At 38.6% G+C, this 24,156-nt stretch overlaps 1 protein-coding gene across 1 annotated transcript in view; it reads right to left on the reverse strand.

Annotated features, from left to right (window-relative positions):
- The window catches only part of ddah1 (dimethylarginine dimethylaminohydrolase 1), a 69,530-nt gene that overhangs the window by 6,247 nt on the left and 39,127 nt on the right, over positions 1-24,156 (reverse strand). The window contains exons 2-5 of the mRNA XM_088004844.1: positions 20,507-20,606; positions 19,111-19,184; positions 13,812-13,931; positions 9,490-9,633 (exon numbers count right to left, since the gene is read on the reverse strand). Of these exons, the coding sequence (XP_087860970.1) occupies positions 9,490-9,633; positions 13,812-13,931; positions 19,111-19,184; positions 20,507-20,606 (438 nt within the window). The remainder of the gene's footprint in view (positions 1-9,489; positions 9,634-13,811; positions 13,932-19,110; positions 19,185-20,506; positions 20,607-24,156) is intronic.

The raw sequence follows: 24,156 nt of genomic DNA on the forward strand, positions 1-24,156 counted from the left end.
ATGAACAAGAGTTGCAGATGTTAATTGGAGCAGATTACTACTGGCAGGCTGTTACTGGAAAGGTCCAAAGGGTTACAGATTCATTAGTGGCAGTTGAAACCCTCTTTGGATGGGCTTTACAGGGACCAGTGACTACCTCCAGTGTTACAGACACCACGTGTATGCACATTAGTTTGAACGAAGACACCCAGCTGTCTAATCAGTTGCATGCATTCTGGGAGGTGGAGTCCCTGGGTATTGTAAATAAACAGTCAGAAAGCCCAGAGGACTCAGAAATTATGCAACGTTTTGAACAAACAACAACATTTGAAGACGGAAGGTACCAAGTTGAGTTACCCTGGCAATGTGACAAAGACCAGCTTCCAGACAACTTCAGGGTAGCGAAGAAACGCTTTGAGAATCTAACGAGAAAGCTGAAGACTGATGTAAATTTATTTGCCAGATACAACGATGTAATAGAAGACTATCTTCAAAATGGTATCTGTGAGGAGGTTACAGATGGAAAACCAGAAATGAATCAACAGACTGTGAAATATTATATGCCCCATCATGCTGTAATAAGAGAAGAAAAGGCCACAACCAAACTTAGAGTGGTATTTGATGCATCCTCACATGAGGCAAACAGTCCATCCCTCAACGACTGTCTGTACACTGGACCTAACCTGAACCCAAACCTGCTAGATGTGCTCATAAAGTTCAGATTGCACAAGATAGCATTTACTGCTGATATAACTAAGGCTTTTCTTCAAATCTCACTAGCAGAAAAGGACAGAGATGCTGTCAGGTTCTTGTGGATGCACAGACCTTTAGCTAAGGACTGGAAAAATGAGGTGCGTGTCTTAAGGATGAAAAGAGTTGTTTTTGGAGTAACTCCCAGCCCATTCTTGCTTGCTGCCACTATCAGAAAACATCTCAAACAATTTGAAAGAAAACAGCCAAAGGCAGTACAGGCTCTCAGAGACTCTATGTATGTAGATGACTTTATTTCAAGCTCACCTACTGTGCAGGATGCTCTTCACATGACAACTGCAGCAAAGCACATTCTCTCTCAGGCAAGCATGAACCTCTGCAAATGGGTTACCAACTCACCTGATCTGAAAGCCATGTGGAAAGAAAATGGAGTAGAGCTCACTGGTGATACAGAGTCCAGTGGAAATGTGCTTAAAGTACTTGGACTGGTTTGGAGACCGGAACACGATGATTTTGTGTTTGATCAAAAGGGGTTAATGGACATTTTGAAAGACAGAGAAAATACAAAAAGAAGTGTACTAAGAACATCAGCCCGTATATTCGACCCTATTGGATTTCTTACTCCTTTTACAGTCCGAGTAAAGTGCCTGTTCCAAGAGATGTGGGAAAAGGGACTGAGTTGGGATGAACCATTACCTACTGACTTAGAAGAGAAGTGGGAGCAATGGTGTCTGGAGTTACCACTGTTACACCTGGTGTCTATTCCCAGGTGGTACCACACTGAGATTAACAAAGAGTCACACACTGTAAAGTTGCATGTCTACTGTGATGCAAGTGAAAAGGCTTACGGTGCCGTGGCATATCTTCAAGGACAAAACAACCAAGAAGAGACTATTAACAGTTTTGTGGCCTCCAAGTCACGAGTAGCACCATTAAAGAAAATGACATTACCTCGCTTGGAGCTCATGGGTGCACTTATTGGAGCAAGATTAGGACACAGCCTCCTTAAGCCATTGAACATGGAGAAAAACCAGCTCAACATGTGGACGGACTCTATGATCACGCTTCACTGGATCCGCAGCTCATCACGTCGATGGAAACCATTTGTGAGCAACAGAGTGGCAGAAATACAAGGGCTCACAAATCCAGAACTCTGGTTCCACTGTGCTGGCAAAATGAACCCTGCCGACCTTCTTACGCGGGGTTACCATGCTCGGAGCCTTATTAAGAGCCAGCTGTGGTGGAAGGGACCCACTTCACTGTCTACGGATGAGAAGGAACTGAACATTTGTAGTGACTATGTAGTGGATGAAGTGAATGCAGAGCTGAGGTCTGGGTATGAGACTGTTGTGCAGTTCACTGGCACTGAGCAAACTGAACCTCTGTTAAACTTAGAAAGGTACAGCAAGCTTAAGACCATGTTAAGAATCACTGCATGGGTAAAGCGGTTTGTTAATAACACAAGATCTTATCTGAAGGTTCAGGGAGAGATAAGTACAGAAGAACTTGGTGCAGCTGAAATGTACTGGATTAAGTCAACACAAGAGAGTTGTTTCAGTTCTGAAATATTGCAGTTAAGGTCAAACAAAAATGTGAAGGTAGATTCTAAAATCAAAGATTTGAAACCATTCTTAGATGAAAATGGTCTAATAAGTGTTGGGGGAAGGCTGCAGAATTCAGATCTTAGTTTCAGAGAACAACACCCTTGGATACTACCGACAAATCACAAGTATTCTGAACTATTAGTTCAGTCATGTCACGAAAGAGTGATGCATTCTGGTGTAAGAGACACATTAACTCAAGTTAGAGAACAATATTGGATTTTGAGAGGCAGACAGCTTGTAAGAAACATTGTTTCAAAATGTTACATCTGCAAAAAACTAAAGGTTAAGGCAGCACAACAGATTACTGCTCCCTTACCTCGAGACAGAGTAACAGAATCACCTCCCTTTGAAGTTACTGGTGTAGATTTTGCTGGACCCTTATATGTTAAAACTAAGGACGGGTCTGTAAAATCATACATAGCACTGTTTACATGTGCAGTGACAAGAGCAGTACACTTAGAGTTGGTCTCAGATCAGACTACAGAGAATTTCTTATTGGCCTTAAAGAGATTCATTGCAAGACGAGGTCTTTGTAGGGTCATTTACTCTGACAATGCTAGAACATTCAAAAGGGCTGACAAGGATTTAAAGGAGTTATGGCAAAACATCTTAGGATCGACACTCACAGAGTTTTTCACTGACAAGGGAATCACGTGGAAGTTTATCGCTGAGCGAGCAGCTTGGTGGGGGGGATTCTGGGAAAGGCTTGTGAGATCTGTAAAAACATGCTTAAGAAAGGTACTGGGGAAAGCATCTTTGAGCTTTGAGGAGCTCACAACTGTTCTTACTGAAGTTGAGGCAGTGTTGAACTCCAGGCCTCTGTCCTATGTAACTAGTGATGCATTAGAACCCCAGCCACTTACCCCATCTCATTTCTTAGTTGGTAAACGCTTAACTTCCTTGCCACCAAAGATTATTCCATCACCTCACCTAAATCAGGTTCTCACTGCAAATCGCGAACAGCTAGGTAGAAGGTGGAAATACCAACAGAAACTTTTGATAGGCTTTTGCAAACGCTGGCGCAGAGATTATTTGATGGACTTAAAATCAGCCCACAGGGTGAACAGTCCTACTCCAACACTACTTAAAGTAGGAGATGTAGTTCTTTTGGGGGAGGACAATACACCCAGACAGACATGGAAAATGGGTAGAATTGTAGAGGTCTTCCCAGGCAGGGATGGTCTCATACGTTCATGCAATGTTCGTACTTCGACTGGTGGCTTGTTACGCAGGCCTATTCAGTTATTGTACCCTTTAGAAGTATCTTAAATGAAAGGTAAATCCTACACAGATGAACAGTTGTTCATCGGGTGGGAGGATGTTGTGACTTTTTTACACTTATGTTGTTCAGTATATTTGCATGATAAGTGACTGATTACAATTATATGTTAAGCATAATTTACATGATGATTATTATTATTATATTGAATATGATTGTATACAATTACAAAGGCGAAGTGAAATATATTTCAGTGTAAGACATGATTTATTTGAATAGAGGAAGTCTTTTATTTTGAAGAATGCTTAAGGATCTGTTACTGTTTAGTCACTATCTTGCTTTGTTGATTTTATTGCTTGGTTACGAGCAGTTGTTGTTGCTGTTGTTCTGTTTTTATCGGCTGAAGCCCTTTTTTTCCTCTTCAATAAATACTGAACAAAAGGGTTCAGTAAAGGAAATACGAGCCTCCGTCTTGTTTGAGAAGAAGCTTTACTCCGCTACATTTAGATGAAAACAGGACAGAGAAAAAAGAAACCAAAAAGTGACATTTTTGTTTGCAATATTCCACAAATTAAAAATAATGTACATCATACTGATGAGGAACCCATAACTGTCATGGGTAAATGTGCAAAATATACAAAATGTCTTCTCTGGACTTTTAGCACTATTCATATGAAAGGTAAATTTTGCCAGTATTAACAAACTAAAGGGTTTCTCATTGTAGCTTCAGCTTTTTTTATGTAAATAAACCAAATGCTGCTTCCACCAGTCATTTCGAGCATTAACCGGTATGAACTTTACAAACGAAATAAAATTATTTGTGCACAGACAAGTGATTGTTAAATTGCTTTTGGTGGCATAGATCCAAAGGGAGAGAGACAAAATATTAAGCAAGAGAACAGCTCTAAACATTTTCTCGTCTCTAAGCAAATTCTCCAAACAAAAAAAAAGAAAAGAAAATGGAGTGAGAACTATTACAGCATTCTCAAAAGACCCTTGTAAAGTAATGTGTCACACTGTGGCCGTTTTCCAAAAGAAAACCACTGTTTTCCTACTGCACTTCCAAACCAGGACATTTTTCTCTTTAAACTCTTGCTTCAACCCTGCAGTGATATCAAGTGAGGCCTTAAAGCACAACCAGGGGGACCAACTAAACACACTTATAAGGAGTGATGCAATATGGCGAACAAAGCTTCTGTTGATGCAGATGATATCTTTAACGTCACTACAATGACTGCTTAGAATGTTGTGTAATGCAGCAACATCAGCCAGATCTCAGTGCAACTGAAACAGTGACACTCCCCTTTCACAAACAGTATTGGAGTGTTCGAAACTATGGTGTTAATGCATGTTCCTACATAGTTTTCACATTATTCCTTTTTCGTGCGTTGTCTAAATTACTACTGTGGAAATCTGCCTGTGCTCATTTGTCCCTAACTGCCGTCTGTTGAAAAGAAATGTCTACATGGCAACGGGAATGTGATGACAAACTTAGCTCTAAATGTTCAGCAGTATTAGTTGTCCATTGAAATTTGCAAACATTTTTTCACCCACAAAAAGTAATTTATGTTTAAATATGTGTATATATCCATCAATATATTGTACTTTGCTTGTCCTCTCCATACTTAAATTATCCAGCTCATCAGCAGGATCCCAACACCCAAGGTGTTCCAAATCCACAAGGTCTCAGCGAGTTCTGTCCAAGAGTCTGCTCTCACAGGCAGGTGCCCAGGAAATCTCTAATGGGAGGCATCTTGATTGGATGCCCAAACAACCTCAAATGACTCATTACAGAGGACCATTGGTTCCACTTCAAGCTCCCACTGGATGATTGAGTTCCTCTCCCTCTCACTATGGCCCACCCAACCTACGGAGGAAACACATTTCAGCCACTTATATCCGAAATCTTGTTCTTTTAGTTTTTCATTGTTAAGCGGTCATAATAAACCACCATTTGCCTATTTGGCTCTGCTCATTCTTTACCTCAACAGACCAAGCCCAAGCCCTTAAGACTGTTAATAAGGCCCAAGAGAGTCTATCCATCTCCCTTTACATTCTTGTTAACAAGACTCCAAGATATCACAACTCCTCAGCAAAAGAAAGCGACTCAGCACCAAGCTGTAGGGCAAAAGAGCTGACTCTGATCTCAACCATATAGTTCCCTGAGGATGAAGGCTTGAAAATGGCATCAAAATCAAATCATCGGCAAAAAGACAGACTCTGAGATTCCAAATCAGACCCCATTCTCCCCACAATTTAAGATTTTATCCATGAACACCAGAAACAGGGCCAATGACAAGGGTAAGCCAGGGGGTGTCCAAACTGCATTGGGAACAGACTTCACTTTTCGTCCAAAACGCAGAGGCAGCTCTTAATTTGGCTATTCAAGGACCGAAGAGCTTAAAAGCATCCTTCACACCTAATGCTCCAACACAGCACTCGTTAATTCACCAACACAACACCCATACAAAATACTCCAAGAGACATATTTGCAAGCACTCTCCATGCATTAGACAGCCAACCTGAAAAGTCTGTATTTGAAAATGGCATTTGCTTTTATCTTGCCATTTTGATATTCTTGTGCACAAAAGTAGACATTTCAGTGACAGGTTTTTAATTTTCTTAGTTCCATTTTCAGTCAAGAAAAAAACTTGTTACCAAAAAGTCTTAACCTTAGGTTATCAAATAAAAGATTTCTCAGGAAAGGTCAAGACTTTGCATAGCTTTTAGAAACACATTCACATTAATGACTTTTCTTCTGTTTATCTCTTCGGCCTCATATTCCCTCTTTTTTAAATCATACCAAGCCTATTTTTTTATTACAGCGGTAAAGACTTATGTTTTGGGTCAGGTTGACATAGTCCTAAACAGTAGGATCATAAGTTACAGGGGCTTTTGTATGCTTCATTTATTTAACTCCGGACTTCCAGGACATAGCTAACCGTTTCATGTGCCAGATCTTCAGCCTGTCATACCCCACCAGTCTTCTCATGACCCCCTGGTTTTGTTTGTGTGGAACTCTTATGTAACTTCACGAGCAGCTAAAAATAGAGCGGAGGTCAGGACAGACAGTGTTTGGAGGCAGATGTCTTGCTGAGTGCCTCTGTGATTATGTAGACAAATCTCTACATCTCACAGGAAGAGCAAGCAAAAATTTCCTCTGGGAAACATGTACCAACTCCAGACCCACTGCGCAAAACATGACAGTCTGCTCTGATTAAGCAGCTCCTGCTGTTTTACTGCATCTGGTGTTATTAATATATTTCCCTAAGTTACAAAATCTTATATATGTGCAAATATGGAACAGAAATTAGACTTTAATAGTTTTTGGTATGCTTGAAAAACATAGATGGAACTGTATCATAAATCAGCAATGGTGCCTTGTATATTTATTTTAATCCTTGGGCTTATATTAAGACATTGTAAAGCACAAATGCAAATGTTTGGGGATTTAATGCGATAGACCAACTCAACTTGGGGTAATGTGAGAAAAAAAAAAAGATACATGGTTTTCAGAAATGATTAGAAATAAAAATGCACACCACGCATTTTTATTTCTAATCATTTCTGAAAACCATGTATCATTTTTTTGATTAGAAATAAAAATGCGTGGTGTGTCATTGTGTCCAGTCTCAAATTTGCGACAAACTCTCCCACCTGCAGCTCCTTCAGAGTCTCTATCAGCCTCTTACCTGCTTTTCTGAACAGTTCTATCATTGCATTGAACTGAGTAGTGGTGTATAACATGTTCGAAGCTTGGGATATTGTTACATACCGTAACCTCCCCTTGTGACTCTCCACAACTTCACCCCTGACCTTGTATGATTCTTAGTCTTCGTGAGGCTTTTCTTCACAGATGTTTTCTTTCTAACCCTCAGTAATGTGCTAATTTGTGTTGGTCTACCAATATAATCGCAGTAAAATTTATTGGAGTTTGAGGCTGATGGCAAAAAGGTTCTGGAGGAATATTTGTGCAAGGCACTGTACATTCTTCACAAACCTATCCAAATAGACTGTTAAAAGGTACTCCCAAAGCAAGCAGCATTATATACACAAATAGATTTTATCATGCTCAAGCTAAATTCCATCAGCCATTCTTCCTGGCAGAAAACAGAGACTTCTTTGCGGATTTAGGTCCAAAGACACATCATTTTGTGAATTCCTCCTTCTAAAAATAGCTGGCTAGGTTTGGGCCTTTAACCACAGAGTACATTTTGAGGTTTGAACACTGTCTCTGCAGACTATGTGTTGCCAGGTTTAATCTTGTGAGAACCATTATGACTTGTTGTGATTTGGAGTCACCCCAAAGAATCAAAATAACACAGCTACTGCTCAGTCTTCCCTGACCCAGCAGACAAATGGAGAAAATAACACATAACTCATGTCAAGCAGCCACATGGAATATACGTGTCATGGGTCAGAGACAATTTTCCTTAAAGCTAAGCTGTTTGAGACTTTAATGCTACTGTACTGTATATTTGTGGGAAACATTTAGCCGTGTATGTTTCTAGAGAAGCGACTGTGCAAATATATTTTCTTAAGGTTTAAACAAAGGGTGATTCAATAAAATAAAACAATTTTAAAGATTGTTTTTTCTTCTTTTTTGATGGCATTCCTTTGGTCATTGGCAAGTTTGGTAGAAATTGTGTTTCTTGTGAAGAAGAGGCTCACAAATCACAAAGTTGGGTAACAAAATCAATTTAGTTCACTTCAATCTAGAAGAGCAAATGGATAGTGTTTATGGAATGTTTGGTTGGTTGATTGGTTGGTTGTGGATGGATGGATGGATGGATGGATGGATGGATGGATGGATGGATGGATGGATGGATGGATGGATGGATGGATGGATGGATGGATGGATGGATGGATGGATGGATGGATGGATGGATGGATGGATGGATAATAAAACCACTTGAAAATGTTCAGTGTTGTTTATACATTTTAAATAATAGGACTGGGCAGACATTTGAGAATAGAAGGTTTAAATTTAAACTTTGGAATTGTACCATTCAATAAAGTCTGATTATTGTGGGGAGTTAAAATAATTTTTCATGTGGCATTTTCTTAAAGGTATCAAGAAAAATGTTTTCTCACAATGTACTCTTTTAACAGTTTATCATCTTTTGGGTGGTGCCTGTCTGAAACAACAAACAACAATTAATTATTTTTTAGCTTAGAGTAGTCAAGTTAAGGTTTAGTTTAAATATTTAGGATTTCAAACCAGAAATTACAGTTCAAAGACCTTTAAAATGGAGTAAAAATCATTTTAAGTAAGAGGTGGGCTGCAAAAAAGCAATAAAAAACTTGCCCAGGGAGTGACTGAGAAGACTATTGCTCCCTGCAGAGCTATCTATGATGCCCTGGGTGAGAGCCGTCTTTCCTAAAAGTGCCACTCCTTGTGGCTCCTCGGAGCTCGTCCATAATGATGACCATCTCAAATGTATATGGATGGATAGGACAGGCACGATAAAAACCTGCACCTCTCAACTAAGATGTAAAGGTTTGGAGATTTTCAGTGTAATCGCTATAACTAAACTCTTTTGTGTATAAAATTACATTTGATTCATTCTCACTGAAAACATCCATTTGGACCCGCCTCAATGAACGACTCAAGTTTTGATGGAGAAGATAAAACACTTTGGTGTTCCTTGGTTTTAGACTTGTCCGAACCTGGTCCACAACAGTCCAATTCATTGAAAATTGCAGCTTCTTTTGTTTAAAAAAGCCCACTATGGTCAGAGGAAAATAACTATGTAGCTCATGTTCGGGTTCTCTCTCTTGCCAATTGTTTTTTTCAGAGGTCTGGGGAGGATGAAGTGTAACATAGACAGCCTCTCCTTAAATCTAAGCCGCCAAACCAATCTGGCTGTCCTGATGGTGGTCCTTCCTACCGCAGGTGTTGCCTTTAGTATCCTTGATGACAGTGTAATTGTGCATTTGAGAGAAAGTAAGTATGGGATTTGAGATGAATATTACCTTCACACTCTCTGGAAACTCCTCTGCCGTGCAGTGAAGAAGCACGTGTCCTTTGTTGGGAAGATTCATGTAGATGCAGTTAGCAGCAATGTCATCTGGCACCGTCAGCTTGTCATAGCGATGGTCGCTCATTTGCTGCATAATCTGATCAGGAAACATACATTTTGATGTAAAGATGAGAGTGCACGCAGTGGATAGAAACACAGACACAAAACAGACTTCCACTCAGATTCCTTGACTCAGAATCGAGCCCACAATCCCAAAAGCAGCTCAGCATCCTTTGACTCGCCAAACCGCTGTGGGTGACTGAGGGGGGCTTAATGGAGAACACAGGAGCAGACAGACATTCCTTCTCAGCAGATGTCATGTTTTTATGTAATCAGAAGGAGCTTAAGGTGGGATGAGAGGCTAAGAAGTGGAGGCCAGGAAAAGAAGATGGTCATATTGCTGAGTAAAAGTCAGAGTGTTGAGGATGTTTTGACTAGAAGTAAAGCAGGTTTATGAGCAGAACATCTGTGGATGAATATCTCTTTTCTTCAAGAGATATTTTTTTCTTTGTCCATCTCTGTGCACCTTGGAAGCATGTGACATTGCAGCAGAAACATTTGGATCTCTACAAACATGTGGGGGCCACACTCACTACTGATTTGCATTTTGAACAGCAGCACATGACATTTTAGCAGCATGCACTAGCCTGCCTTCTTTGAACTCAGCCAAGTGTTTTTGAAAGGAGCGATAGATTTTTTTCGGAAAGAAATTTTCAAGCACAAAGTTTTCATTTGGTCAAGTTTTAATTTCATTTTCCACTGTTCAGGTTTATACTACCAATGCAAAACGTGGGTGTGTTTCCTATTATAAGGGGGATTAAAATCACAGCACTAAACCTTGATTCCACCAAACATCACATTATATGCCAAATAGCATAACCTTATTAATCACAACGACTCTTTTCTTAATTTTGCACTCAAATAATTCAGAAGTTGACTGAATTTCAGGCAAAAATTATTAAATAAAATCTTGGGCCTGAAGTTCAATATAGTCATCCTAGCTGCAAATTGAAGTCCAAGTCTCATGCAAATAAACATTGACTCTTGCCTGGACACTGGCTTAGATCCAGTTAATACAGAGAGTGGTTACCGGGGCAGCACAAAGTGCCCAGTCAAAGGTGGTAAATCTAAATATTTACAGGAAAGTAATTAAATCCCTTCTGGGCAAAGAACTGGCAAGCAGATAACAAGGAGTCTCACAATTTACTGGATCTGATGCCCTCCACTGTGATAATCAGCATAATCTGCATTTTGAACCCTGGTATGAATATTTATAATACTTCCCATGGTGCCTTTAAAAGTTTTACAACTCTCCTTTTCACTAAGCAACAGCAACACATGAAGTAAATTTTGCTTACGGCTCCAACAAAATCCTGCGGAAAAATGCCAGACTTTTCTTGCTGAAGAACACAGTTAGTTACTGTCCTTCTGGTAAATACTGCAGTTACATGGAGCTGTGGTGAAACAATGGTTATATTTTTCTAATCGTTGTACACTAAAGTACCTACTTTTGCAGATTAACATCTTGACCTTATAAAACACTAAAAAGAAATAAAATATATTGTTTCCAGAAAATACAGAGGGGAAGAAAAAAAAACCTCTAGTCATGTTGACAAAATATGGAATAATTACTCAATTTGGCTCAATCTGACCTCTAGTGTGTGGTCAACTCATCATCTATGAAACTGAAGCATGTTAGCATCCTTGAGGCAGAGATCAGATGCTGACCAGTGGGAAGAGATGACCTCATAAATCAAGTAGGGCTTTGTGAAGTGGTGACTGATGATGTCAAACCTGTCGGCAGTCTGCTGCAGGGCGTGGTTAGTGTGTATGTGTGATTACAGGGAGTGGGAGCTGAGGCCTGTGACAGGGGCTGTATTTTAGGATGATGACTTTCTGTGTGAAGCTGGGAATTGACGGCCGCAGATGGATGACGAAATCGGTCCAATCAGTGTGTACTCCCATTCCTATGAGAGCTAAACAGATCCACAGTTCTGAGTCCTGTTGCATAGGCAAAAGCAAAGCTATAGACTTATTAAAGCATCAGAAAACAACAGTGTTTTATCAAAAGTATTCATGCCCCATGAACTTTATCACATTTCTTTCATATTTCAGGGACAAATTTCGGGAATTTTATACATTAGACCAGGGATCTGCCACCTGTGGCTTCAGAGGCTCTCTGGGCATTCCTCACTGGTTCTTAATAGTTTTGGTTAAAAATGACACAGAGGCAACTAATGTTTTTAAAGATAAATATAAAAATTGCAGGTTTTATGGGTTTTCTGTTTTATTACAAAATAACTGCAGTGAATTTCCACACAGAATGAAACTAAAAGTACAAGTAATATATTGCTGCCTATTTTTCTTGACATGATCCTGGAAACTTTACATAATTTTCCACAAATAAACAGCCCAAATAAAATGCATCCATCCTCCTTTTGTAAATGTTTTACATGTTTTTTTAGTTAAATAAAATTCTAATTGGTGGTTATTTAAAAATTATTTTAAAAAATCCTATGATAGATATTTATCAAAAATTATAAGAGGTATTTTTAATTCCCTTAATATTTTGTGGACGGAAATCATAAAACAAGGGGGAAAATCTATAAAGTGAACAAACAGCATCATGCACAGAGAGGAACACCACACACATGGGAATATTCAAAGCAGGGTTATCTTATAACTCAAAGTGTTGTTCAACCCATCACACAAAAATGAACCAACAAGACACGGAATCTGTCAGCATTGATGGGAAATGGATGGAGCCAAATGCAGTTGAAACACAGAAGACAGCTGGATAGAGGTTGAAAAAAACGTGAGACTACGGTTGACCCACACCTCCTGGCAGGACAACAGGACAGCTCAGTCAAAGTCCAGACCTAAATCTAACTACTCATTTAGAGCAAGATTTAAAAATTGCAATCCAAAATATTCCCCATCAAATCTGACTGAGCTTGGAAAGAAGAAAACATTTTAGAAACTATTCTTCTTCTTCTTACACTTCACATGCAACACTGAGTAGACCTGTGACATAAAATTCCAGTAAAAAAAATCACCATAGTTTGTGTTTAAAAAAGCACAAAATGTGAAAGGATTTAAGTGGTACTTTCCATAAAATTCCCATGTAACATGTTCTTTCTCTATAGAAAAAAATGAATCCGTTGAGCTTCAGGTTTGTTTCATAAGTATGCAGAGGAAGACCTTTACTGTCATGAGACCAGCATTAATATCCAAAACAAGCAGTCCGAATTCATTAAAGCTGTATTCATAAGCGCGCCCTCTCCTCACAAACATAATATCACCCAACTGCAGATGCTGGGGTGCTAAAAGTCCTTTAAAACTGAAGCTAATTGCTGCAAGAGAGGGTGACGCAAGCCATAATTAGCAAGCGAGCCCTCTGTTATTAAATATTGCTAAAGGCCACTCCTCATTCCAGCAGCTAATTACTGCGGGTGATCAAACAGCCAGGAGTCTTAATGAGTTGGAGCTCGAAAATAAATGTAATTAGCTTATGTACTTTTTCACAGATTCTTCTGTTCTTGTGTACACTTTGGCAGAGAGATACACCAAAGGAGTATTTTACACAATAAAAATGATGTGCTTGACCTGTAGGGGGAGTTCTGACTCTGAAAGCAGGGGTGGTGAAGAGCTGTCACACAGGACAGGAGAATGCCAAGAGTGTACTGTATGATCTAGTGTGTATGTTTTTGGACCCATAGAATTAGAGAAACAAAGTGTGTGCGTGCGTGTGTGTGTGTGTGTGTGTGTGTGTGAGTGTGAGAGAGAGAGAGAGAGAGAGAGAGAGAGAGAGAGAGAGAGAGAGAGAGAGAGAGAGATCTTCACTTCAGTCTAGCATGAACAAACAACTGACTTGCAGATGGTTGTGAATTTTTGGGATAGTTCTCGAGCCGGGATGTGCTGAGATTTAGTACTCTCTTGGTGTAACCCACCAATCTGTCTCTGTCAGGCTGTAAGCTGTCTCTTGTCTGGACGCCCAACATCCTGTGAATTTCCATTTAGAAGCCTTTCATGCGGTAATGAGCTCAAGCTGTGTAATAGGAGGACAAAACCTTTGTAATTAAAGCTGGAGAGCAAATGCCAGAGGCATTCCCTGCAAATTAGCAGAGAATATGAATCAATGCAGAGGGAGATTAAAGGGACAATGCTTTTTTATATGGTTGCAGTAAGAGGGTGCCATCAAGGTATAAAGTTATAAAGAAGTTCAATCTGTCAATTTGTGTCAAGACCGGCGTTGTAGAATAAGCAGCTGCCTACTTTAAGAGCCTTCTGAGCTGGTTCACTGGAGCCGATGATGATAAGCCCTGGTCCTCCCATGCTGCAGAAGCTCTTCAGGTGCAGCCCCTCCAGCACAGGCACAGTGGAAACAGCATAGTCCTGTGAAACACAATCCAATTATAGGAGCTAAACAAAAAATAATTCCCAAGAGCACAGGATACACACAGGATGGAAATGATTTCAGTAATCTCTGCACATTCCAGGGTCAAACATTGGACCAGTGATGTGAAAACACTTTTCAGAAGTGTGCCTTTCCACCTGCTGACCAACATTTTCACCAAAAATTTAATCCTGGTAAAATTACCCTGGCAGTTGAGAACATTTGACAAAGGCATTTTACAAAAAATAATGTTTAATGTTTAAAAATGTACAATTCAAGCTTTGAAAGAAATCGAGGTGAAGACCATCTCATTCCTGTATAATAATAAAAATAATAACAGTGTTTAAGGCTCTTGAGAGGGCACATTTAAAATAAAGTAACACCATTTAGGGGTGGAAACAGCAGAAGTGTCTGAGAGGTGATGTCACTGAGCCTCAGGCTCACGGGGAGATTACACAGGACTTGTAAGAACCTGATTCAAGCCACTTTCTCTGGCTGCAGGAAGTCTGCTTGCCAAATGCTGTTATTACTATTGTTACAAAAACAAAAGTTACATAAAATTGTATTTTCACAGCGGAAACTGAAAACAGTTTATTTCCATCTGTCTAGCGTGTTTGAGGGTAAAAACTACTCAAGTCTTTAAGTAAAGAATTACAGCGGTAAACTGTCCTTTTTGTGAAAGAAAACATCAGAGCAGGTGGGAATGGAACACATGAATTACAATGAATAGTACTGTTTACATTTGTTTTATAATTATAAAGGGTGCCAGCTGTGGGATCTGTGATTATAGTATAAACAACTATTTCTTAAGATTCCACATTGAGCACATGTACTTAAATTTGGATTTAGATATTTTATTTTCTGTCTAAAATTATGCCACTGTGGTTCTTTTTTTTTTCACATCTTTAATCAGTGGATACAAAACTGGCAGAAGAACATCTTTAACCAAACAGCAGTAACATAAATAGTTCCCTGACTTAGACTAGTGGATGAACAGAATGCTGAATTCAATACTGTGAAAAGACAGAAAATGCTAAAGCTAAAGAGAAACCTGAATCAGCACACTACTGTGCAGCGCTTCTAATACGTTTTTACAAAATAATGTTAAATATAAAGTTTTTGGGGATTACAATCTTTCAAAATCTTTCCTAGAATGTATTCAAATCAACAACTTTGAATATATCCTGTATATAACAGAATTATTTCAGAGGTACGACTTTAGGACCCACAGATTGATGTTTATCTTAAGCCTTCAGTCGTTGATCTTGGACAGATAGGCTCAAACGCCAGTTAAAAAGTGACATGCGCTTATAAAATTTACTGCATAGTCTGTGAAAACATTATATTTCCAACATCAACTTTATTTTAGCAGCAACATCCTGACAAACCATGATGGAAATGTCCTTTTGAATGTTGAAAGTTCACTTCTGGAATATTTTAAACCTTTGCTGAATGCAGGATTTGGCCGGTCAAAATTAAAAAAAAAAATATCTGAAGTCATAGATATAATATTTTTTTGTTCTTTGAATTAGTAGATTTTACACAAACTTATAAACATTATGTTTTGCTGTTAGACTCCATTGTGAAATTTCCCTGTGGTGTCACATAAATTCTTGTGTAACCACATTGTAGCACATTGTTAGTTCAAATTAAGCACAATGCTTCTATTTGTTGCTAAAAACAAACTGCAGTATGGCACTTTGTACTCCGTCATGCCAAAAAAGGCCATGTATGATATAGTCCTGAACTATTTTTCTTGAATGTGCTTATAGGTTCAACTGGGAACCAATGGAAATTACAGGATGTTCTTTCTCCATTCCTTATCCACAAACAGGAAGTGTCTGTGTGAAATTAGAAATGGAAGCCATTCTTCTTCTCTTATCAAGATAAATGTGATAAAGAAGCAGGAACTGTTCCTTTTCATCTGGAATGATACTTTAATACTTTGAAGTAAAATATTCTATTTACTACTTAAAAGAAAGTCAGACGGTTCCTTATTAGATACCCCAAAATAAGAAATCAACAATTTTACAACACGGAAATAGAAGAAAATATAATTTAACCTCTGCACTACTTCCCAAACAAAATGATTCCATCAGCAACACCATTATCCCAACATCTGTAAGAACCTTAAAGCAAAGAGCCCTCACATCTGCATGCAGTTGTGTAGCACTAAACAAACCTGGAAACAGGATGATCCTTCATTTGATAATTAAAGGAAAAACCAACAGTGATAGGATGGAGCAATCAGATAAAAAGTGGAAAAAACAATAATTGATGGCTAAGTAATTTTTCCTTTTGTTATTTGCCAGGAACGCATCATTTAGTCCCATCTTATCAAAGATAACAGTAAACACAGAGGAATCCGTAATGAGGTTCTCAAATCAGATACAGATGGGAGAATAAGGCAGTTCAAGTTACCGTAATGTGTTAAACTCTTGACATTATGACCCAGGGCTGAATCTGCCTGTCAGCGTGCTTCTCGGCTTTGCTACACCTTCTCGGAGAGAGGCCAAATGCGATGAACAAAAGATTGCAGCGGAAAGTGTCTCTAATTTATACCAGCAGCAAAGGAGATAGATTAGATCAGTCACTCTGACTCTTTTTGAAGGCGGCATGCCTTTAATCCTGCTTGAAATAAATCTTGCTGTTGCAGAAATACTTGGCGTATTTTCATAACTGCTAGATGCAGGTTTTGGTGAGCTTGGTATAACGATCAAGCCAAAATGAACTGAAATTATTCTGTGCAAGCACTCATTGAAAAGACTGAGACCAAACTTCTACAAAATAGGAAAAATCACACCAATAGGTGTTGCTCCTTTACTTACCACAAACTGATGTTTGACCCATCAAATCAGACTCTACAACCCACAGAAAGTGAATGGCCCCACTTTCTGTGCAAAAACATATTTTAGATGTCTTGAAATTACTAAGATGCTCAAGTATGCCATGTATTGAAAAAGAGAATAAATGTTGTAATGGAGCTTTAGCAGAAGTTCAAGCTGGAAGACTCCGCCCCCTCCGTTCACCCATCGACGTCATGCTCATCCCCGTCCTCAGCCTGGACCTCACCCTGCACATTCAATCAGCAATCAGGCTCTGCATAAAAAGATCCACACCCAAACCGTCAGACGCTTCCCAGCTGCGTTCAACCCACCACCTCCCCATCTCCACCCTCATCCTTCGGTTCTCCAGGATGAAACCCTTCCTGACCACCACCACCAGTGTCGGGCCCCGGGGGGAGAGCATCCCTAATCAGTTATCGGGATGTTCATCGAGTTCACATCAAATCTCAGCTCAAATCAGCTGCTGGGGCCCGAGCGCCAAAGAACTGTTATTCATTGCTGTCATTAAATCTTTTAATTGTTCCTTGTTCTCCGTCTGAGTCTCTCCAGATTGAACTCGTTTTATATGTCGACCTATTCTATCATTAAGTTATGCAGATAATGCCAAGAGGTTAGGTAATTATTAGCTTAAATACTTAGAACCATGGGCTGTTTATGTGGGACTTCACAGTGGTGCAGCTATTAGCAATGTTGCCTTGCAGCAAGAAGCTGCAGGTTCAGATTCCAGCCTGGGGTCTTTCTGTATGGAGTTTGCATGTTCTCCTTGTGTCTGCATGGGTTCTCTCAGGCTACTCTGGCTTCCCCCCGCAGTCAGAAACACGACTGCTGGTGGGTAAATTTGTCTCTCTAAATTGTGCACATCCTGACCAGAGTGAACCTTACCTCTCACCCAATGATTACCGGAGATACGTACCAGCCTATCCCTGCCTATGCTGTCACGATAGCATGTGTTATGCAATATCACATGCAATTGTGATATTGCAATATCACATAAATCAAAAGCATAATTTTGACACAGGTTGCACTTGCTTATGAAGAGATTATTTGAACCCAAATTATAGATTCAAATTACAAATATGAGTCATTTGAGCCTAGTGAGAAACATCTGCCTAAGTGACACACATAAACAGTTTAGCAACACATCAGCCAAGAGCAAACAAGATGATTTATAATAATGACATAAAAGGAAATTATTCATGAGGTAATTAATGCAAGGTTTACTCCTTCACATCAGCTTTTTAAATCTTTTTTATTGTCTGCTTTATTAATCACTGTGGACATAACTGGGAAAAGTTTGCATCAAATGTTGATTAAAAATGCTTTGAAGCCTGGTAAGGCTTCATCCAAAGCATTAAAAGCTAATTACCACAGGGACATTTTACAGATGTGTCAATCAATAACATCAGCTTCAATGATGCTAAGGAGCAACAACAAAAAAAATGTTTTAGAAAATTGCACAATGCTACCTGACTGAAAACAGACTTTCCTTGTGGAACTGCTTTCCATTTCTTGTTTCATAAAGTTTTGTTAATAGTTTTAATTTACATTCTTTATAGAATCTTAGAGAATAAAAAGAGCATTTTTAACAGTTTTATTAAGTTAAAAACACTTAAATGAATAAGGCACATATTTGTGTTGTATGCAATTGTTGCACACAAAGTGATATGCTTCAAGACTAACTGGTCCTTTTTTATGAATAAACATTACAGCTTTAACATTTATGTCACACAATGTGATGTAAAATGGAAGTGTTCAGCCTGCAGCCCAGGTTCCTTGAATAGCAGCCTCGGCGTTTTTGGTAATAAATGTATGGTGTATCAGCTGTAATACAGCTCGCTACGGGGGATCCTTCCTGCCCAAAACCATCACTGTCTATACAGACTTACATATCAAATAGTTAGAATGAATACAAAATTAGATTTTTGGATTTAATATAGCATATTTAAATTACTTACATATTCTACTTTTTTAGATTCACCAACCAATCAAGTTAAAGGATTCAAGTTTCACTCTGAAACTTCACTTTTCCCTTCATGACTTTTAAACATCAATTTACAAGAGAGCTGGGGATGTAATGTAATGGAGCTCCTCACTTACATTGTTCAGTTTATTTAAATACATCTGGCTCCTAAAGGGCCAACAACGAAGTTGGTTCAGACATGTATGTTTTCTCCTGGTGCTTCAGTTTATTTCCAGTGTAAAGCACATGCACTTAAGGGTAAATGATGACTTTAGGTTGCCCCAGGATGCGAGTGTGTACATGGCTTTGTGCCCCTGAACATGAATAAGAAGGTATGCTAAATATTTTAACGGATAAACAACATAAACTCACCTTAAATGCATCAGCTAGAATCTCTGCTCCTCTCTGATTTGTCCGTTTAGAAAGACCAACAAAGAATTCTCGACCTGGATAAAAAAAAAAAAAAATCTCAAAATTAGAATTTTGCAAAGTCAGCAGAAATAGTGAACAAATCAGGCAGTTTTATCACTTCAATTTTCACTACATTCAGTATGAACGGTGGAGACATAGTGGGAAATATATATATATATATATATATATATATATATATATATATATATAAATAAAAATACTTGAATCTCTCGGCAAGAATGCAGCCGCACACTGAGCTCAGGGACGGGTTCCTTATGTTGCTGCTGAGCCTTTACAATATGAGCCATTAGTCTGGGCCCTGCCAGCAGGAAATGTTTCTTACCCTACCATGTGAAACCGATTTCAGCTGAAAAGAAAGACACCACAGAGCCAATGTCTAGAAACTCAATTAGGTGTACTGTACTTTTTCCATCTGGCTCATGCAGTGAAGACGCCACTGACCCACATTTTACATCGCCACGGAGTGTAACACAATGTTCTGAGTGTAATGTAGACCACCATGTTTCTGATTTGACTGTGTTCATCGGTTTTGTCGGCTGCTGCCTAACACATTTAACAGCTGTGCTGATCAGCAGGATGGTACACAACAGTTTTACTACAGGTGAAACTCCGGTGTGTGCACAGGGCCACCAGGTCATGGAGGTCACACACAGGAGTGTTTTTCTAGAGAATTCAAAAACACAGAGACATGGTCAAAGGCACTGACTCGTCTGCTCACATATGGAATATAGGAGCTCTTTTATTTCATCCACCTCTGCAATTTCCCGTTTACTTGCCACTTATACTTTTACTTTCTTACCTTGAGATCAAAGTGGTGTATATTTTCTCTGCAGGTGCCTTGCTGAAAAATGTAACTAAAGGCATACACTTTAAATAAAGTGAAATATATTTGATTACAACATGAAAAGCGATGGTCATCTGAGTTATTATGTACTAAAGTGAACATGAATAAAGTCCAAATGTCCAAGTCCAACTAATGAAGCACCAGAATGTTAACTAACAGTTAGGTGCACTATACATGATATGTGTAAGTCAAATGGTGCATCCTACAGGAAAGTATTTATTCATCATACAGTCCTAAAATATTTCAAGCCATAACAGCTGAACAAGTCACTTTTAAAACATTTTTTCATAGACCTTTTTTTTTTTTTTACCATAATCTTCCCTAAATCAAAGGGATAGGATGTGTTTTTACTGGATCAAGTTTATATTTACAGTAATTAGATTACAACATACCTTGATGGCTTATGAGTCAACCATAATTAGACAAAGTTAAGCACAGAAGAAAAGCCTCAGATGAAAATCCATGAGTACTCAGATTGAAACTGAAACCTACCTGTAAACAGAACGTCTCCTCCATCCAGCGTTGCATTCTCATCCGTCATTTCCACTATGTTCAAATTTAGATCCTTTAGAGCCTCTTTCATCACTTCAGTCTGAAACAGAGCAAAGATTTAAAGAAAACGATACATTGTTAACAAAACAAAACTGAAATTCTGAGACTGTGAGATCCTCCAGGTATCAGATCACGGTCTTATAATCAAGCCACTTTCAAATGATTAGTATCGAAGTGATGTTATTTTATGATAGCCACACCCCCAGTTAGCCCTCTGTTGCCAGATATTAAACATGTACTTTTGTTTGCTTGCACAGATGGAAAATGTGCAGATATGGCAACTGTGCTAAAGAGCTCAGATATTTATTTTTTTAATTTTTATTTAACATCCTAAGTCAAAGCTTAAGTTTTTTTCCACCATTTACAATGATGTCCACAGTGAAGGACAGACGGATTTGGATATTTGGACTGGAGCACTATATAAATGCTGCCCTGCTTTAACACATCACCAACATCACAGGTGAGTCAGGTAAGTGGGACTCAGTCCCACTACAGATAACGTTTCACTGATGTCAGGTTTTATCTTCTTACACTGCCCTTTAAAGTTGCTGAATTTCTGACTTCACAAATCAAGACAAATTTCAAAGAATTCCTAGCCTGATGACTCAGACTGGAACTGAGGACAATATTTCCAAATTGGGAAATCGCTACCTCAAGCCATTTTTTTAATACAGAGCAATGCAATGATAAGACTCAGTTTTTAAAAGATACATTTTTCACATGATTAAAAAAATGAACAGGTTCAACTGTTCAACATATTTAAAAAAGGATAGTTGCAGAGATTGGTAACTAAACACTTTCTATCCTGCAGGATGCCATTACATCATTTAAATGAGCCTGGTCATGATGTCATTTAGTAGGAAGCGCGTTAAAAGTTTTACGACGCAGTGACCAGGGAAAATAGGTATGCTAAAAGATCATCGCGAACTCATGAAATGCCTCTTCCTCTCCTCCTGTTTCAGAACCACCTGCATTTCATAAATTTATAAGGAGAAAGTTCAGGCATTCCACCGGCTTAACATTAAGATGCATTCTTATGTGAATCGCCTGAAGTAAGATTAGAGGAAATCCACATTTTGTCTCCATATCACCTCAACTAAACACAAAAAGCTGCCAATAAGTCTGCTCTCCTGTCGGACCGCCATGAGAGATTTTACTGTCCTGCTTTTTGGGGTTCCTCTGGGAGTACTTTCCATGTTACCATGAGCATCAGTGTTTCCACAAGCCCTATCTCACTATGACCTCAGCCCATTGCTCAGAGTGATTTTGTGTAACATTGCTTCTGCTTCTCCTCAGCCATGAAATACCGAACCATGAGGTCATCCAGGTACACTGCTTGTGCTTCTAGATAATGCAGCGGGGATCAGAGACCATTCTCTCCCCTTTGAATCCACAGATTTAATTTCCTATGCACAGCACAGGCAGAGCTCTGTGCAAAAAATACCAGAATCAGAATCAGCGTTTTTGGTATAAAAACAAGAAATTTTGCTTTTGTTTACTTTGCTCTCAGTGTGCGTGTTGTTTTCAAACAAGTATATGAATTTGGTGGGTAATAAAAATAAAAATAAAAAAAAATGTATGTTGCTGATTCCCAGCAGAATAGGTGGGAACTCCAGTTAGTGTTCATCAGAGACACAAGAATCTCTCTGTAGCAGTTTGTTTTTGCAAATAGTCCCGACCTGAAGGTAAAAGTCTAAACAGTTTGTGTCCAGGATGTGTGGGGTCTGGAGTGATGTTAGCTGCCCTTTTCTTGACCCTAAACTTGCAACCTGAAGGTCATACCTGATGACCGAAAAGCAGCAGTGTAGAAGATGTTCCTTACACTAGTTGCAATTCTTTCAGTTGTCAAAAGAAGCACAGTCTGCACCCAGCATTTTTCCAAGCTGTGTCTAAGCATGAGGACCCTCTCAGATGAAGAACAATAGGGACCACAAGTGATCAACAGTGTTGTTGAGATGTACTAAGGCGTAACTAACATAGATTATTCGTTATTGCTCCACTCACTCATAAAGAACACAGCATGCTTCTCTGCTTTGAACCGTGTTCACAAATCGTTGGTGGTTTCTGAAATGTTCTAAAAGTCACAGCATGCAGCAAAATAACTACAGGTAGAAACAAATCCAGCTGTTTTTCATTTCTATTCCTGAACTGCCAAATCACCTTTGGTTTTATTTAGTAGGAATCAATCAATTGTTTCCTGCAAAATGAAAAACACATAATGAAAAGGATCATTAAGAGGAAGCCAGGTGGGTAAGATGCTTGATTTTCATTCAACTAGCATATTTTTGTGTCTGTGTGTCATTTCAGTGGCGGTTGCACATTTTTCCTGTGCAATCAGTGATTCATCGAACATTATCAGCTTCATCTAAATGAGTCCATCAAAACATTTCTTAAGTAAAAATGTTTGAGCGAGTCTCTCCTCCACCAAGGTCACATATGTTGGGTCTATTCCAGTGGGATGTTTTTTGAATGCTTTTTTCTTATCTCATTGGTCTTGTTGAATAATTCTTCTTCTTTGGAATTTTGTAAAATAAATGAGACTCCCTTCTTTCAACACTCAAGTATTTCCTGTGACATGACTGAGAATAATGTGACCCAAAGTGTGATAACGTTGCCTCACCACTGAACTGTATGGTATCTCCTAAATGTGCTGACACATTTGCAAATAAACTTTATGTTCAAATTTAAAAGAAAAGTAAGAATGAGCGAGACAAAAGGTTTCATCCACTTCCAGCTGTAATTAAATACCGACTTATTTGAAAGGGGGAAAAAACAAGTTACACGCAAAAATCCTTAAGATGTCATGTAAAATGTAAACTGTCCATCCATCCATATTCCCACAATACTCGGCTCATTTTGGAGGCTCCTAAGCAAACAGCAATAACATGTAAATAAAAATTGGTTATTAGTACTGCCACATTTTTACCTATTTGACCAATACTGATGCAAACGATGATTGTAACTAATGAGAAAAATGAGATCATATGTATGTGTATATATATATATATATATATATATATATATATATATATATATATATATATATATATATATATATATATATATATATATATATATATATAATGCACTATTACAGCATGTACAAGTATAACCTAAGCTCACATCTCTGCCATATAGTGTTGAAGTCAAAGCCAAGCTCCTGTCAGAAGACACCAGCAGGTGTTCTCATGGTGACAGCAAATTCTTTTTTCAAATGTAACTCTATTCTCATTTTGGTTTAAAGAAAAAAAAAAGATTGATGGGTTTTGTCAAACGTCTCCGAAAGAATGGTTTAAAACATTCCCCACAGACACACTGCCAATTAAAGTACATTAGGCTTAAAATTTATGCATTTCTCCACTGACTTCTGAGACCCACATGCTTGGCAAAAATTCACAAGTGCAAAAAATAGTGAGGATCTACAGAGTTGTGCAAAAGAATTTTTCCCTTCAGTTATTTCTTTGGCTTGTCTCTTTTCATCATGTCTTAATTGCTAAAAATTAGCACATGTGTTTTTCTTATCTTGTTTCAACCAATAACACCTAGAGAATCCTAAAAAGATTAAAAGTACATATGTCCATGTTTTGAAG

This window comes from Poecilia mexicana, unplaced genomic scaffold (assembly GCF_051168715.1).
Source record: "Poecilia mexicana isolate PSO_F unplaced genomic scaffold, ASM5116871v1 scaffold_4, whole genome shotgun sequence".
Lineage (NCBI taxonomy): Eukaryota > Metazoa > Chordata > Actinopteri > Cyprinodontiformes > Poeciliidae > Poecilia > Poecilia mexicana.